Here is an 18,599-nt window from a genome sequence, read left to right on the forward strand (position 1 = left end):
TTAATACCACTGGTTTTGATGAAAAGTATGAAATGCATGAAGATGTTTATGAAAACCAGTAGCCTTAGGTGGGTAAAGTATTATTTTTCTAGTATTTAAGCACTTATTTCTTAGACACTGACTTCTTTTGGCCAATGATATTTAAGATATCTTAGTTTGAACATAAAAAAATGTATAGGTAGAAGGACTTAACCAAGGGAAATTTAACTTCTCTTCTGAGGAACAGAAGTAAACAGTGGAAAGGAAGAGAAAGATAATATTTGTATGAAGAAACTTCTTGTGAAATATTCAGTAGAGGTTTTTGTCTCCAGATACACTCAAACATGCATTTCCATCAACATGTATCATGTAAACAAGCTTTGAGAAGTGAGACCTCAATATGTATGTTGTGGTTATGCTCTGTAATCTAAATATACTTGGATTACTTCAAATATTATTACTGAGTAGTAGTAGCTTTGTCAGATTACCATTTTTCTTTATATTTGCCAATTTGCCTCTTGAACATTTTTCTAAATTAAATTAATTCTGTGTGAAGTGAAAATACTTTTTTTATTGGGCCTTGCTGCTGCTCACTGCCTAAATCAGAAAATATGTGACAGACACCACCAGAAACTCTTCTGCTTTTTAGGGAAGTGTCTCATCAGGACAGGCTGCTAGAGAAGAAGGCTAGATACTTAATAATGTGAATTCCATTTCTGATTTGGTGAACACCAGTGCTCAGGTTAAACAGTGGGTTTCTAACCACATACTCTGAATTTTAATCAGTAATGCTGAAGGCTTTTCCTGTTTAAAATACTTCTGTGTTTTCACGGCTAGGCTTTGCCAACGAAGATTTGGGAAACACTTCTGTGTTTGTAACATAGGTAATTATCACATTAGAAGAATAGTTAATTATTATTTCTTTTAATATTTTCTTGAGACGCATGTGTTAAATCTACTTTTATTTAAATGGTAGAGCAAAGCAAGAGGTGTGTTACACAGGGTTATGATTACTGGTAAAAATAATTTTATAACTGTGTCCTTTGCTCCATGCACAGGGAGTTGGCCTCTCAATTCACGGACATTTTCGAGTTGCTACAGAAAAGACACTTTTTGCAATGCCAGAAACAGCAATAGGTAAGCATTTTATCACGTGTTAATATGTCTAAGGTTTCACTGTTTGTGTAATCAGGATGAAACGTCTTTGACTGAAAGCTGTGGTGGTAATGAAAGAATTTTAAAAGAGAACTGGAGATGACCATATATGGAAAGTATTTTCTATTAAATTAACAGAAACTTACCTACATTCTGGGAGTTGATCATTAAGGTTCCTAACTGTCTGGACTGATGCAAAGACTGTCAGGATACAATATTTCAGAAACAGAAGCAGATCAAGGAACTAAGTCTGTGCTACAGATGTAGGCAGATAGAGTCTGAAGATCCCAGTGCAGCTACTTCAGCTTTACCTTGGGGACTCTGTGAGTCCAACTGCCTGTACTACACAGCTGCTCTGCAGTGTTAATGAGACAGATTTTGAAATTCCAGCTTTTCTTGTAGATTATTAATGTAGGCCCATTACAGTTGTGCAGAGGTTGTGGCTAGGGGAGATCACAGTGTCTTCAGTAGTGTCTGTTTTTTTTAAACAGCAACACGCTTCTTGTGTTTTCTAATGTTTGATCCTACAGTTTTTTTGTCAACTCTGAGATGTACAAAAGAAAATGTAGCTCAGAGCTACATGAAGATGGAGGTACGGCTCAAGAAAAGTCAGTCAGATTGAAGGCAACCCTCCTGATGGAAGTGTCAAGGGAAATAAAGCGTAGCAAACCACCCAAATATAAGGAAGCTCATTATCATTTTAACTCCTGAAAAAAAAAATTACAGCGATTTGTGCTGGCTGATAAATCTAGTGCAATTTTTCTGAACAAGCAAATTTGAGATGAGAAAAGCAAAAGCTGTTGCAGACCTCCAACTATTTTTTATGCTGAAGGAAGACTTGGTAAACTAAATATCTTAAGCATTAATACAACATGAATGTGCTAAACTCTGAATTTCATAATCAGTTATTGTACATGAAAGCCATTTGAAGGAAACAGTTTGTATTTGTTTTTTTTTTAAAAACTAAACAGAGAAGTTCTTTGACATATAAAATTATACTAATAATGAAAGTACCTTCACTTTCTTCTTCAAAGGTAAAGATATGAGTAGTTTTATATTAACAAAAATTCTGTTCTTTACATACATTTCTTGTGTTGCCAAGGGCTTATTTAAACAAAAATAGACTGTGAAGACATGTAAAGGAAAAGCTTAGAACTTGCTTAGGAAAGGAAGTAATTAAACCCTTTTTAGGATCAATTAGAAGTAAAACCACTGAAATCTGTTTGGATTTAAAGGCTTAGCTCTTTTGATCTCTGTGTGTTCTCTTAAAATGTCTAGCTTTCTAGACACTGGATTGATTTTTTCATGTGTTCACTTATTTCAGTAGGCATGACACCTTTGCTGTGAAATGAAAACAAAGCATTCATTCAGCTGCTACATTTTCACACAATTATTCTGCACTTATACACCACCGTGAATAAAAGGATAGAGATAAATATGCCACTTTGAAAATAGAAATAAAAGGTAGTTGGAGATTGTAGGAGTTTGACACAGATAATACAAAGCACTGGAAAGCAGCTTAGATGTGGGAGGGTGTGGAAAAACTAGTAGTGAGAAGAACAAAAGAAGGAAGTATTGTAAGAGGTGGGCTTTGAGATAATGTTATATTAATAATGGATACTTTCATGTATATCCCTCCTAAGTTTTTAGCTTTCTAGAAGTCATTTACTAATAAATTTCCACCCCCCTCTACCAACAAGGTAAGAATGCAGTAACACTGCCTTTATTTTATGCTTGGTAAATGCAGAGTTGCACCTTTGGGATTACAGCAAAGAGCACAGACTGCAAGTCAGCACCACAGGCATAGGCTTATAGCCTGGTCAGTCCAGCAGTAACACAGCTCTTCTCTTATTCAAGTAGGAATTTGAGAAATAACTGGTAAATACTATCAAAAGAAGTGGAACACATTAAGGGAACCACAGTGGCAAGGAGAAACATATGGGAAGCATTGTTGAGAGAATTAAGAGGAATATGTAGAACACGGACAAGAGGGGTAAAATTATAAGAAAAATGGAAGACAGGGACATTGAAAAAGATACAGAAGCTATAGCAGACTGTGTTTAGGCAACCAAGTAAGTTTAAAGTGGATTAGTTACATCTTCACTAATCCTGTTTGTAAATTCCTTAATAATTAAACCTTCATTCAATTTAGGTTTATTTTCCTCTGAAGCAACTTAAGTTAATCAACTGCACAGTTTATTTAGAATGGATTTCCCTGTGTATGGTCAAGTGGAAGGGCATTATGGATCCCAGTAGGAAGATGTCTCTTCCTCTAGAATTTTACTGGAGCATGGGGAGAACAGTGGTCCAGCATTGGTATTATTCTAATTTAATTACAGCAAAACCAAGAAAGATTGTTACTGTTGCAGTTCTGGTGGATGGACAGAATAATGTAATTGCCTTTTTACTTTGGAGGGCATTTTTAAGTCAGGTTTCTCTTTGAAATGAGGAATTTTTTTTTCAGTAGTAGGATATCCAAGGGGAGACAGATGAATAGAAACATAAAACTAAATAAAAGTCTTGGCATCAATGTTCTGATGGCTCAAAATGAGAATGTAAAATGTAGAGCAGACTACTGAGAATGTGAGTACAGATGAAAAAGGTGAGTGATGAATTGGGGTTAATTGGGCTTTTAAAGTGTGTCAGCAAGGCATTCAGCATTTCAGGAGAAGAGCTGTATGTCTCAGTAGCCTGTGGGATGAAGAATAAATCCATTAATGACAGCACACACATCGGTGGGAGTAAAATACTACGACTTTAACTGATAGGAAGTGACTCCTAAAACCATCTTTTCATTGTATTAGAAGCAGCAGAACAAAGGGAGGACCAAGAGGGAATCAGAGGAGAAGCTGAGAGAGGGGTTTGATATTAAGACTGTTAAGAGGAAAACACTGAAGAGCAGCTGTCTGAAAGAAACCTCCCCTCAATTCTGTCTGACGGGGAGGACCTTTCCAGGATCACTGATTTCCCACATCTTAAAATACCTGTGATAGGATCTTTTCCATAATACATCCACTGACTCTTTTTGTGACTGAAAGCAATTGCTTGTAAGTGAAAAATTACCACTTTCTATCAGAACTGCACTTAAACTCCTTATGTGCATCTGAATTTTCCCAGTTAATATCTCTGCTTTGGCAAGTGTTTATGAGTTTCCTACTGCTCATTTGTATTCTTTTTCATTTGTATTCATTTTTGGTTTTTTTCATTTTTCCTCTCACAGTGAAAAAACACCACCACACCTTTCATTTCTTCAAAAGACTTTCAGTGTCATGAATGTACCATTGGTGATGATTTCAAAGTAGTAACTGGACACTGCTTCTATCCATTCAGATTTCTGAAACTGATACAGCTAAGCTAAAATTTTCTTAGGTTTGTTACAAAAAGCGTCTGAATTTGTTTTGGTGATCAATGTATATAACAGAAGGTAGATATCTTTCAATTACAACTTTTAAAAGTATTTTAAATTTTATTCACACTTTAAATTTTAAAAAATTACCCTAATCTGTTGATTTAAAAAATATATACATGTAAGACAGTCACTAAACCGGAAAGTTTAAAAATCTTTTTTTTTACTTTCAGCTTAGTCATAGTCCTGTCAAAGAGCCAGGTACCAGCTCAGCCTCTTGCACCCCCACCTTCAGGAAGACCCTGTCAATATTTTTGATCTATTATTGAATTCTCAGCCCCAAAATTTGTTCAAATTAAGCTGTGCAAGAGGAACTCCATCACTGTTTGATATTTTTATCATAATAAAAGATTTCAGAGAAAAAGCAGCATCCAGTTCAAGTTTGCACAAATTATTTCACAATTCTTCGTGTCACTTCTGTTTCTTTGCTTAGAACACACTTGATCCTTCAAGCACCTAAAAATATCTCAAGTTGTTGGCAAATAGAATAAATACTATTTTTTGGTAGTTATTTGTAGAGTATGTGCTAGTGGAAAGGATGCAGTTTGGAAGGTGTTTGAGAGTTTGCTTTTAGGAAGGGATTTGATGACAGAGAAATGTCAAAGCAAGTCAAGGAGAAACTCGATCAGAGTTCTGTGCCTGTCAGGGAGATGAAAGTCAGACAAGAAGAAGTAGCTACTAAGTGATGATCAGTACAAGTTCTTCTCCCTTCACTTCTGTTTTTGTTGTCTATTGCAGGCCTGTTTCCTGATGTAGGTGGAGGGTATTTCTTGCCAAGGCTCTCAGGAAGGGTTGGCTATTACCTCGGACTAACAGGATACAGGCTGAAAGGAAGAGATGTACTCAAAGCTGGCATCGCTACACATTTTGTAGAATCCGAAAAGGTAACATGCTAACAGTGCTGGCAGGGGCACAGCCTACAACCACCATGACAGGTCTGAGGGTTTAGCACCCCAGTATACTTTTTACCAACTGGAGTGTCTGCAGCAGCACAGTTATATTAGCTGGCCATGCCCTGTGAACAGGGACGGTAAGATACTCTCAAGCTGTCATTCTAACACTTGCCAGATAACGACAGCTTTGCTTGGAGGAAAGAGCAAATGTTGTTGTCTTCACAATTCTGCTGTTGGAAGGGCATGATCTACTCAGCATAATGGAAGTTGCTTACAAAATTTTACAGTTCAAGACAATTGTGTATGAAACTAGAGATTTATACAATTGCTGAGTTTTCAATCAAGGTAAAACCCCATTAAATTAATGTGGTTTTTATCAGTCTGCTTAACAGGTATTTGTTTCTTACAGTGCCTGTAAGGAAGTGTAAAAATTAAGGTGTTTCATAAAGTCAGAGTAACTGGAGTGGACTTAAATGAAGGAAAAACAATGATTTGCTTTCCTTCTCTGCATGAAGACTCCTGACTGTCACTGTGGAGCTGGCAAAATACTGCTTTGAGGATAGCATTGTTGCCAGACTCCTGCTCTTTCCTCTGAGACTGGTGTAGCCTTGCTTTACCTGCTGCATCTGTAGCACTGCATTGGGGGTCTGCTTGGGAAGAAGAGTTCTTTGCTGATCACTGCAGACATAATTAAATCCAGATGGTTCAACACTGAAAAATGAATTCTGGCTCCTTGTATTGTTTGCTTAGTACCTCCTTAAGATCTGTCAGAAAGTTGGGGAGGGTGAGGGGGGTGTTTTTTATACGTGCATACTACTATTACCAGTAGTATAGCACCAGCAGAAATAATTCAAGTAGATTTTGTTTTACTTACTTGTAATTAAATCTTATTTTTAATAGCTACCTGCCTTAGAGAAAGACCTGATAGCACTGAAATCGCCTTCAAAAGAAAATATAGCAGACTTACTGAACTCTTACCACAAGAAGGTAATCTGATCAGTTATTGAAATCAAGCAAAATTGTTATATATAAAGACATTCTTTTTTGTCTGTGCTACTGATAATTTTTTTTTTTACAGTTGAAAATAATGAATTCCCAAACTCTTTGCCCTTTATAAAATACTAATCTGTAACACTAATGCCTACAGTGGTCAAAATCAGAATTGAAAAGTCCTTCTTCACCGTTTATTCATTTTGGATACCCCAAAAATTCCTGCTGTGATCAGCTCAATCTCTGTGTGTGTACTTCAGTTTCCAGCCAGTAGCATGACGAGGCAGAAAATGCATTGCTGCTTAATTTTCCCCCTGTTATTCTTGGATTTCTAGCACACTTGGCAGAAGGCAAAATAGATAGCCACGAGCAGACTGGAGGTTGTACATGATGACAAATGTGATCTGGGGAGCTACCCTGAAATTCAGGGATTCTGACAAATAGAAATGACAAGGGTGGAACTACTGGCCTAATCCAGAGGCTGCAGAAGTTATTCTGCCCATTAAATGCTGCACTGTTCACTTGGAAAGGGATGCTGTATTTCCATCCCAGAAAATTTCTCTATATCAACCTGAAAAATGTCTTGCTAGCTTGATGCATGTGACATAAATTTTAGCATTATTTTGATGCAGACCATCTGCAGTCCAGATTTGAGGCCTGAATTTAAAGGCTTAAGTTGTTCCTTTGACTTCTCGAGTATTTTATATGTTTGTAACCTTGAAGCAACTGAAAGACTGAATAAGCACAGCAGTTATCAATAGGATCAATATTGGCAGATACACTGTAGGAAAAGCACCTGAAAGCAATATTTTCAGGGGGAGAAAGATGCTGTTTTCTCAGTGGACTAACCCATGCATGGTGCTCTGTTGTGATTTTGGAGGTGAATATAACTGTATTAATACATAATTAGTATTTGTGTTGGGGCTGTGTAACAATGAGCATAAAAAACCAAAAGGTTTTGGCTTTACAATCAGAGGCTATTTTAACTGCTTTGATGTGCATTGTAATTTTATTTCAAGAGAAAGAAAACTTCTAGAGTTAAACTAGTTTGTTCAATTCTAGTGTGTTTTAACTAGTTTTTAACTAATTTGTTTGGCTTTAAAATGAGCAGTGTCTACTCCTGTTATTTCTATTTCGGAATTACTGAGTTAATATATTAAGGTTAATTAGAAAAATAAATGGGATAAGCTAATTAACCTAGCACTACTGATTATTCTCACAAAATAGAAAGCTGTGAAATAGGAGTGATTATATGTTGCAGTATACAGAAAAGGAGGCTGTGTATTTTTAGTTATCAGAGCTGAAATGACAGGGAATCTCTCTCAGCTTCAGCTGCTGATCCTGAAACATCTGCTTATGTCTTAAACCCCTTAATGTGAAGATGTGAGACATTTGACAGCCTTTCCACAAAAGGCCAATGGGTCTTTCACACACTTCAGCTGTCTAAATAAAATTTTGTAAAATGTCATAGAAAAGACAAGGAAGAGAAATGCCTTTTTTTTTGTCATTAAAAATGCCTAAATATACCCCTGAATATTTTTAAGAAAATGAAGCTTTTTTTTAAAATGATCTCAGGTTTTTGGGTAGATTTATCTGTACTGACTTCCTTAGTGTATTTTATAGAAATGTTTTGATAGAATAATCAGAATTACTTGTGTACAAGATAACCACCCAGTCCAATATGCATACATAGGAGCTCAGAGCAAGCACTGCATTATGAGGCAACATCTTTAACATTCACAGGATAAAGTGACAATTTCATTTATACACACTGCAAAACTCAGTGTGTATAAAAATTCATTAAAAATGTCACTGTTTTATGAATATTAACTGTTCATTTATGATATTTCTGTAACACAAGGCATTGAAATTTTTCAGTACTGATAACATTTTCAGTCTAAAATAACCAAGTAAAACAGGTATTTGCTTTTTAAATAGTGCACAGTTGATCAAGAAAAGAAGTTTGTACTTGATGAGCACATGGAGAAGATTAACAGGTATTTAGCAATCTTTTTTCATTTTTTATTGTGGATAGAGAACGTGAAGTTAAATCAAGTAACAGTATTCTGCAGGTAAGGTGAGAGAAATGACATCCAAGTTTAAATAACTGTTTTGTCTTTAGAGAGCTTTATCTGAAGCTCATTAAATATTTCACTTATCAGTATATTAAGTACTTGAGCATATTGGCCTGAGTCATGCACCCTTATATTAAGCAACTACCATATGGCACATTAGAATGAACATTTCCTATAGAAATTGGATGGGGATTTGTGAGAGAAATTGTCAAGTTGAATAGGGAATGTTACATAGTACATTTATACTCATTGATTTAAGGCCGTTTCTATGACTGCTTGGAACTTCTGTGTATCAGAGAAGGAAGGAGAAATAATAAGTGAGAGTGACAAGAAACAGCTAAAACTCTTGAAGAAGGATGGCAGTAACTAGGTTTAGAGACAAAAGATGTTGACACCAAACCAGTAGAACGGAGCTAATAGCTAAGGGCTAGATGTGCAATAAAAATACAGATAAGACTGATGGGAGTAATGGAAGTTTATAGATAAAAGAGTTTGTGAGTGAGGTTTATGAAACACTAGAGAATTGTAAAGGGAGAGGAGATGCCTGACAACCAAGTTACTTGAAAGGGAACAACATGGAACACATTGCTAAGAAAAGCCAAATCAACTGGTTACACTATTTCTAATGTTAGTGCTACTCACCCTTCATAGGTAAGTGGAAGGCTGAAGCAGTTCATGGACTAATTTATTTTAATTTTAGTCTTTTTTCAGCAAATAGCATGGAAGAAATTGTCAAAAAATTAAAGCAAGATGGTTCTCCTTTTGCCATTAAGCAGCTGGAGGTAATGTCTTCTATGTTATTTTTGTTAAAAATTTTAGGTTTGGGTGTGTATTTTCTTATCGTAGGGTAGACTTTATTCACCCTATTAACATAACTAATACTGCATAACAGCAATAGGACACTGGACTGAGATCCTCAGGTTCTCCCATATTGTCCTGAGGGATTCTCAGTAGTGCTGTTCAGACAAGAGTAAAACTCTGTAAAACTACACAATGTGAGTATTGTCATGTGGTGCATAAAATTGTAATTAGTAAAAATCCAAAATGCCCTTCCCTTTTCCCCCTCAAGGGGATGTGGGGGACAAACATTCCCTTTTATAGCTTCTCATTTTATTGCCAAGGGTTGGAATAAAACGGAGCCAGAACAGTGTTGTTCTTTTTCTTCCATTACAGATACCTCATTTGGGTAAAGAGCAAAAAAATTTATCATCACAAAGTATTTTTGATCTTTTTAATGCATTCCTGAGTGTTGGATGTCTCACAGAATATGCTGAGCTAGAAGGGACCCACAAGGATCATTGAGTCGAACCCTTAGCCCTGCACAGGACATCCCCAAGAGTCACACCATGTACCTGAGAGCATCATCCAAACACTCCTTGAGCTCTGTCAGCCTTGGGGCTGTGCCCACTGCCCTGGGGAGCCTGTTCAGTGCCCAACCACCCTCTGGCTGATGAACCTTTTTCTAATATCCAACCTAAACCTCCCCTGACACAACTTGAGACCATTCCCTCAGGTCCTGTCACTGCTCACAGAATCACATAGTCACTACTCCAAAAATGTACAGCAATACTACACAGAATTCATACTTCAGCCTCAAAAGCAAGAAGCAACTTATATTCATTTATAAATAATGTGTGTATTTTCTTTTCTTCCTTTGAATTATCTGTATTCAGGTGCCTTGTAAAAGTTTGGTTTCAAGCTAGTGAAATATTAGTTACAATTGGATAGAACTCTAGCATTTCTTCAACAAAAGTGTCATTAAGAAATCTTGCTTTTTTAATAAAATAAAACAGCCATCATCTTCTGACCTTCATTTGAGCAGAAGGAATTTTAGAAGGTAGTATCATTAACATTAGACATCCTGTCATAGATATACTTTACTTTTTAGTTTTTAATTAAAGATATAACACTTTGTCACTGGAACTGTCAAACGGTTTTTGAGAAAGGAAGTTCTAGCATTATCTTTGTGCCAGCCATTATGCCTAGTACACTGCAAGAAGTTTAGCACATGTATTATAAAAGCAAAATTGAATAAAAGGGAAAGCTCATTTTTTCCCCTTGTTTTCAGGTTTCATTGGGTAAAGCAGTAAAATGAGCAGGTGCCAAAATAAAAATTTTACGTGTTTATAAATCTGAATTGTACCATTTTCCTTCAACCCATATAGACTCTGTGATTCAGTTCTTCACTTTTTCCCCTCTGTTATAGATAGCAGGGAAAGTAACTACAGTAAGGTTGGTTGAGACAGTTTGATAGCATGTTAATAGTAGTCACTTCTGGTGGCTCTTATTCTTTATAGTATTGAGTTAAAAGACAGTATTTTATTTGTAGATTTTATAATGTTTGATATAACTCTGCAGGAGTATTATACTGATCAGGTTCAGTGGAGGTTGAAAACCATCAAGAATTATTTGCATGTAGCTTTTCCTAAGTTAATTTCATACAATTTTATGTCACTTTAAAACACAATCAGACCTAGTGGAATTTATTTTAAAATAGCCTATAGCCCTTACAGGGTGTTTTGTTCAAAATACAGTTTCTACTACAGAAGATACAAGGTGTCTGGAAACACTTTGTTACTGAAATACATTAACTAGATGGTTTGCTCTGCCAAGTTTGCCATAGTTACCCAAACCTGCTCAACTTTATTCCTTCATTTGCAGCCTCATAACTCAGATCTGCCTTATTATACATATAGAAAAACAACCCCCCCAAAAAAAAAAAATCCAAACCAAAACCACACAACCCTGTTCCTTTTCCTTGTTTAGTGGGGTACATTTGTTTAATAGTTTTAGTTGTAGTTTAAATAAATAGTTTAAAACCGCATCATCTACTTCAAAGTTACAGTTTTGTGTAACTGATTTTTTTTTATTCCTGACCAAAAAAATGCTGCTTCTTCGGTTTTCTTATTTCATGTTTTTAATAGGACTTTATAGCAGCTTTTTTCTTTCATGTGATCCATAAATGAATGTCCTTGGAGTTGACCAAAGTTTCTGAACAATTGTCTGTTGTGTTCAAGAGATAAGACTATGTTAGTATGAGTTGCTTCAGTCCATACAGAAGTTCATGGGAAAAACCCCCACAAAACAAATCCCACATTTTCTCCAGATCCAAGACTTATTAGTGTCAACAAATACATGTTACAGACAAGTTTCTAACAGTATACATTCTGTGCTAAACAGTAGGATTAAGTGAGATTATAGGATCAGATACTTAATTTCTTCTGTGAAAGATTCATAAAACCAAAAACTGAATTAAGAGATGGGTATCTTCATCTATTGCAAGGGAAGTGAAGTATTGGGCCTCTGGGAGGTTTTTGTTTGTTTAAGTGAAAGAAAGTCACTATGCCTGCTGTTAATCTTGTAAGGGACTCCACTGAGCCACTGCCACTTAATTCAGTCACCTTCTGATAGTACCTTATTGGCATTCAGGTCTATTGTAAATTCAGCTTGTAGCTTTTGGGATCACTATGACAAAACCAAGATGGTCTGAAAGATACTGAATCAGATGTCAAATACTCCTCTGAAGACTTCTTTGCATTTTAGTACTCCCCACTTCAGCCTATCCTCTCTCTTTTTCAGGCTTGTTCCCTAGCACCAATCCCCTCCTTTTTGTACAGAGAATTTATTTATAGATACACTGGTGACTCATTTTTCTGCAATTACACCTACCCATTTTCTTGCCTTGTTCCTCTTCCTTCAGCTTGATTTATACCAGCACCTCCTCCACCTTCAACCTCACTGATACACCAGGATAACTAGTCTAGGGCATCCAGCAGCTGCCTTAAGTGCTGTTTTCAGATCTTCCCCATTCCAGTGCTTTCTTTGACCAGAAAGAACTTGCCATTGCCATTTCACCATCGAACCATCTGGCTGTACTGTGCACACCATTTAGCCTGGCCTAATCTCAGTGACAGAATGTGAAACTCAAAGGTAGAAAGGTCCAGTTGAAAGGTAAAGCCAGCAAGAGCATATTACAGGCAACAAGGTGACCAGTGAAGAGCTGCCACCCATCTGAGAACTACAGAACGATGTAATGAGAGGTGTAGCAGATTTCTTTATCTGCTGAAAGGCAGCTTATTGTTAGAGTGCTTGACCAGGACTCAGGAACAGCTGGCACTGGGAGCCACCATTGGCTCTTCCTTGGCCAGCTTCTCTCTTAAACACAGTGGTCAACATGCAAGCAACAGAACAACAGAACCAGTGCCTTTAAGGCACAATTGCACAGCTTCCTGCTTGTATAGCAATTGCATATTTTCCAGCTTAACTAGGCAAAATGGGTCACTGCTGTATCAGCTGGTGTCTGGAGAGGGATGAAGGGTAATTGGAAGCTAGCAAAAACGTTACTGTTGATGACTGGAAACCTGCCATTTCAGTCTGTGGTAAGGAGCCTAATGTCTGCAATGAAAATAATGTAAAGAGGCAAATCTTACCATCTGCCGCTTTTCAGTAGCGGGAAAAATGTCCTAATTATGAGGAAATGTCTATTGTACTGTGAATGATAAAGAGCTATTAGTTGGATTTACAGGGAAGAAGAGTCTTGTTTAAGAAAAAAAGATGAGCAACGATAAGAATTAGTTCCTTTTCCCCACAACCCATAAAGCTTTAAAGCTCAGTTCTTTTTTCTTAACTAGGTTTCTGTCTTTCTCCCCACTTCCCCCTACTGTTGACTGGCATGCTCTTAATCGAAGGATACTCATGAGAGCCAGATTTCCAGCATTTGTTTGTGTGCCTTAAACAGATCCTGTGTGTTGGGTGATATTTATAGCCTGCAGTTCTGTCAAAAGAAGGGAGGCCAGACCTCCAGGCTTCCCATCAACAAAGCAATGTAGGGCTAAATTACTGCAGTATCTGTTGATGCCAGATAAGCAGCTTGGATAAATATGCATTTATGTTTGATTTATTTTAATATTTTTTTCTTCCGAAATTTTCTTCTTTTCATATTGTGTAGTCTTTTTAAAGGTTCTCAAAGCAACTAGTAAAGTTTGTTGCCAATCTCACGATTACCTTATGATGCTATTGTACCAAATAAAACTGAAGTGCTCTGCAATACCAATATCAGCTACAATATCAGTAACATCTAAGAGCAATTTAGACTATAAATATGATATTCAAAAGTGAAGTATAATTGCTTATAGCGCTCACGTTCACTTAACCAAAAGATGTTTTGGAAATGGCTTTCAAACTGCATTAGATTCTCTGGTTAGTAGTAATTTGATAAAAAATTAGGCGATCTCAGGAGTTCTTTCCACGAGTGATGCTACACATCCTAGAGCTCTTGCTGATAAAAGTTTATGGAAGGAAGTTCATTTAGTGTAACAGCATGGTGGGAGGGAGCAGGAGGAATAGGTGTGACAAAAATGAACTCAGGGAAAAGAATGCCATCATTTACTTCACAAAGTTTAAAATGTGGCAGACTTTAAAATGTGTCTAAATTGAACAGAATAAAACTACTATTAATGTCTTCCCCAGACTATTAATAAGATGTCACCTACATCCTTGAAGTTGACTCTCAGACAGCTCAGAGAAGGAGCTTCCATGAGCTTGCAAGAGGTACTCAGGATGGAATACAGACTAAGCCAAGCGTGCATGGTAAGCAAGTAGCTGTGCCCTTTGTCCCTTGCCAGCCTCAGGGGAGGAGCAGTTTATCAGAGACTGGGTTTTATGCAGATTACATCAAGGGATCATAGTTTATAAGTTTTAATTTTCAGTACCATCTTTGTGTGCTTTATATGCAACTTGAAGGAGACTACATTAATGATGGTCTGATGGGAATGGTAGAGGGCTTCTGTTAAAAAACTATGAAAATATTAATATATGGATAGTTTTGTATTTGGACCATAATTTGAAAACTGGTGTTCTTGAACAGATTTTCTGTTTAAATTACTTAGTCCTCAGTGCCTCAATTCCCAGCAGAAGGATGGGAGTAGTTGTTTATCACTGCCTTTCAGGAGTGCTGTGATAAATTTTTTTTCATAGACAACAATAGATTTTAGTAGTATTTGCACTAAGGACTGAGTACTTGGATAACACACAAGAAAGTGATCCTTTCAGTAGAACAGAGCTGCTAACTGAATTACCTGAACAAATACCTTATAAAGCTTCCCCATGGCAGCCTTATTGTTAGTCTTGCCACATTTTAAAATATATATTATATATCCAATTAAGTGACTTGTGATGATTTAAGTAAATGCTTGGAAGTAAAAATCTATCTAATTCTGATATGTTGTAATGCCTGACAGTATCCTTGCCATAGCCTTCCTGAAACTAGTATTGTTGCTCCACTGCTAGGGATTAAGTCTTACATTTACCTTTATCAAAAAATAACTGCATGTTTGCAGGATTCCATTTAACTGCAAAGTGTTCCAAGTATGCAGAATACATCACAGTTCCTGAAGAGTGGCTTTTCTCAGAGGAATTTCTGATCTGACACACCTTAGCCCCCATCATGCAGAGCTCTTTAGAAAAAGAGATGCAGCACAGAGAGAGGACTTGCACTGTGGGAACACTGGTTGATCAGCTACAGCTCAACAGACTGATTTTAAGAGACGTGGCTGCATTTAAGCAAGGAGGTGTAGAGCTCTTTAATAAGTAAAGAGAAAGCCTAGAAAAGAACAGTACAAGCAGGATTTAACTGAATTTTGAGAACTTGCATTTCAAGCAGAAGCGGGGTAGGGGGAGATGAGAAAAATTGACAGATTGAATCTGTCATGTTACAAGTGTTTTGTTTTTTTTTAATAATCTTTCAGAAAGGCCAGGACTTCTACGAAGGGGTTCGAGCAGGTAAGAATGCACACCAGAAACATTTTTCAAACTTAATAACATGCAAATCCACTACTGTCGTGCTTCTTTGGAGATTACTAGTTTAGTAGTAATCTCTAAACTAGATTAAGTGCATGCAGCAACACCCCAGAGAATGCTTCCCATCTTGCCACAGATTTTGCTTATTGGACTCCTGTATGGCCAAAATTTATTATTTGTTCCAAAGCACAAGAGCTGTGTTGTTTCCTTTGTGTAATCTCAGTTTCCTAACATTATTTCTCCACCTGGTTTCACCACTTCATTGTGAAAGCTCCAAATATATATAACACTGACAGTAGTGAGTAGCTACGTGTATCATTTGTGCCCACAATAACATTGCCACATTGCTGGTTTAGCCAGCCATAAGATGGTTTAAGACTCAAAGTCAAGAACAACTCTTTGCCTAGAAAACCATTAGAACAGAGACTTACTTTCCCCCCCATGTACCAAAAGATCTCAGTATAGAGGTGTCTTACTATTAAAAAAGTGTATCTGTAAACTTAATGCTAAACAATTCAGCATTTTAAGGCATTGGTCAAGGTAGGTAGTGGTAAAAGTAGAGCAGTGGCTCAGCAAGTTCATCTGGGGGACAGACTCCAATTCCGTCCTTGATCCTCCTGCTGATTCACTGTGCAGTTTGTCACACCCAAAGTCACATATCTGTTAGGAACTGTAGCAATTATTTATGTACTGTTCAGTACAAGATGAAATAGAGCACAGGCATTTCATTTTCCAAGGAGCTTACGGTACAAGGCATTTGGATGGATAACTTTTGGGTTGGACTTCTAATTCACAGAGATATATACTCAAGTATGTGTTATCACCTCCTCCTCATTTTTTATATCTATCTTTATAAAGTAGTTTAAAATCCACTTGAGAAATGGATATTAGTGTTTGAGTGTTTGCTATTAGTTACACTGTATTAAAGATAGCTTGGGGCGAGAGACACAAAGTTGGTTTGTATAGCATGGAAAAAGTTTCTGATTTTAATTAATTAGTCTTTAGCACTTACTAGCAGAGACTCCTTTGAAGAATTTACCACACACATTGAGAAGCACGTGGTGTTCATAGTGTTGGTAATGGCGACAAGGAGATCTTAAAAAGATTGTTCCTAGGATATTTTCTAAATTGGCATATAAGCTGCTGCAATGTAGTTATTCAGGAAGTGACAAACTCAAAAGTCTGAGAGTCAGAGGAACACCAAACTGAATTCCTCCTTGTAAGGCACAAGGTCATGAAACCATCCGGGACTGTAGCACAGCACAAAGCGAATCCCCTTCAGTTGGCCAGCAAATACACAAACTGCTTGTACAGAAAGAGGCTGCAAGAACAGCAGTTGGGAAACTTTTCTTTTGCACAGGATGATGTAGCAAAAGCTTAGGTGTATCAGGGGAAGGAAAAAACCAAAACCACCCACCAGAGATCCAGCTGCACCGAGGGGAATACTGCTACTACTGCTAATTCATTCTTGAAGCACTTTTGTTCTCTGCTTACTGCATATGTATTGTTCTCAGGTTTTCTGCCTTAGAATTGTTTCTCTTGTTTAAGAGAAGATCTTGAGAATCTGACTCAAGATAATTTTTGTAGTTGGGTCTAATTTCATAAAAATCATTATCCAACAATGAGCTGAGCATTCTTTTTAATAGGAAGTGAGATTATTAAATACTTCACAGGATCAACCTAGTGAACAAAAATGATAAAGTGTTATGTATTGGCTTTTTCTTTATTAAAGCATTACCTTTCAAGCATTTAAGAGCCAGTTGTTGACCCTGTCTACCACAAAAGGATCTACCACGAAATAATGTTGAATTAAAACAACCAAATTTTAGTTTAAGATTGTTTTTCAGCAGCAACGGCCAAAGGTCAGGCTTTAATAATAGCTTTTATCTGCTTCAAACCATAATTTTAATAGGCATGCTAGGAAAGTAGTTTAAAAGCTTTTTAAACCTGCTTTGACCTGAGGTCAGAATTTCATTTTTCTTTCAGCGAGTTTTTTCAGCCTTAAAATCTGCTGTGGCAAACAGTCCTTCCCTGTTTATGATTATTGTGATTGGAGCTATTAAAGAAAAGCTAAAGCCTTAAAGCATAAACCACATAAATCATATTTCATCAACATTTTCCCACATTATGGTAAATGGGGACTTTGAACATTATAGGTATCAGTTTTTCACCTTGATTTGTAAAACAAGAGGTAAACTAAGAAATGCATAGGTCTGTTTTTTAATTCTTACTGCCTAAGAAAAAGCTGTTTTTGGAGTCTGTGCTCAAACACATCCAGGGAGAGTACGAGCTCATCAGCAAATCTCAGGGACAAAAATCTGTTCAATTCCCCTCCTAACTGTGCAGGAACGTGCACTTGAAATGGAACTGTAAAGGTCTTCCACATATTGCTGATGCTGCAGAGACGTTATTTCTGTACAGCTTCTGCCTCGTCTCCCGCAGAGCTGGCAGATGTGAGCCTTACCCTGGGCACCCCAGGGCCCTGCAGCAGGCAGAGAGAACTTCAGGGGCTTAGAAATATCAGTGTTTTGGCTGTGCTGAAGGAAGCTAAGCAACACCAACACCAACTGAAGCCTGGTAAAGTCATGGCTACTGAACAGAGGGGCTTGGGATTTTTACTAAGAAAGGTAAAGCACAACAATAAACACTTAACACAATGTCTATGCTCAGTTACTTTTATATTAATGAACTTAGCCTACCTCAGAAGTCTTCAGAATTTTTATTCCATCCCTGTGGTGATCCATCGCAAGCTGGAGAAATACAGAACATACAGAAGTTAAAGCAGAAAGGGAATATTTTCATGATGGTACTAGAAAACAACTTATAAGACTAATTTAACTTATAAGACTAAAGACTTAATTGGAGAGACCATTATGAGCATTCAGTTTATCCACCAGAGTAAAACTGGTCACAAATCCAAAGAAAGATGAACTTGGTGAGACAGCAGTTCCCTGGAGTGGAGAACTAGCAGCAGTCACTACAGTGTGGCAGAGGTGAAGCTGTAGTAACATACACATGGACTTTTTTCCTTTAAGTGTTGGCTTTCGTGGATAACAGTTTATTTTGGCCAGATTGTGAACTTCAACTAAAATTGAAGAAAATCAGTAGATAAGTCCTACACCAGTGGGACAATTACGCCTTTTGATCCAAACCAATCAATGGTTTCACATCACCATGTTTAGAATTAACTTGGAGGATCATAGTTTTTCAAGTTACTCAGTTAAATAACATAGTAAAATCACTCTTCTACAGGACATTTCTGTATTTGCCCACATGGGTTCTGTTCTCTGTGGAACTGCAGCT

General features: G+C 37.0%; 1 protein-coding gene across 4 annotated transcripts in view; it reads left to right on the top strand.

The window, feature by feature from the left end:
* HIBCH (3-hydroxyisobutyryl-CoA hydrolase) overlaps positions 1 to 18,599 on the top strand; it is a 42,428-nt gene that overhangs the window by 20,169 nt on the left and 3,660 nt on the right. For all 4 annotated transcript variants that reach the window (XM_027737517.2, XM_039378837.1, XM_027737519.2 and 1 more), the window contains exons 7-13: positions 1,038 to 1,116; positions 5,279 to 5,424; positions 6,334 to 6,420; positions 8,362 to 8,420; positions 9,199 to 9,280; positions 13,968 to 14,087; positions 15,245 to 15,278. In XM_027737517.2, coding sequence (XP_027593318.1) covers positions 1,038 to 1,116; positions 5,279 to 5,424; positions 6,334 to 6,420; positions 8,362 to 8,420; positions 9,199 to 9,280; positions 13,968 to 14,087; positions 15,245 to 15,278 — 607 coding nt within the window. The remainder of the gene's footprint in view (positions 1 to 1,037; positions 1,117 to 5,278; positions 5,425 to 6,333; positions 6,421 to 8,361; positions 8,421 to 9,198; positions 9,281 to 13,967; positions 14,088 to 15,244; positions 15,279 to 18,599) is intronic.

This window comes from Pipra filicauda, unplaced genomic scaffold (assembly GCF_003945595.2).
Source record: "Pipra filicauda isolate LSUMZ 115617 unplaced genomic scaffold, ASM394559v2 scaffold149_size4050908_pilon, whole genome shotgun sequence".
NCBI lineage: Eukaryota > Metazoa > Chordata > Aves > Passeriformes > Pipridae > Pipra > Pipra filicauda.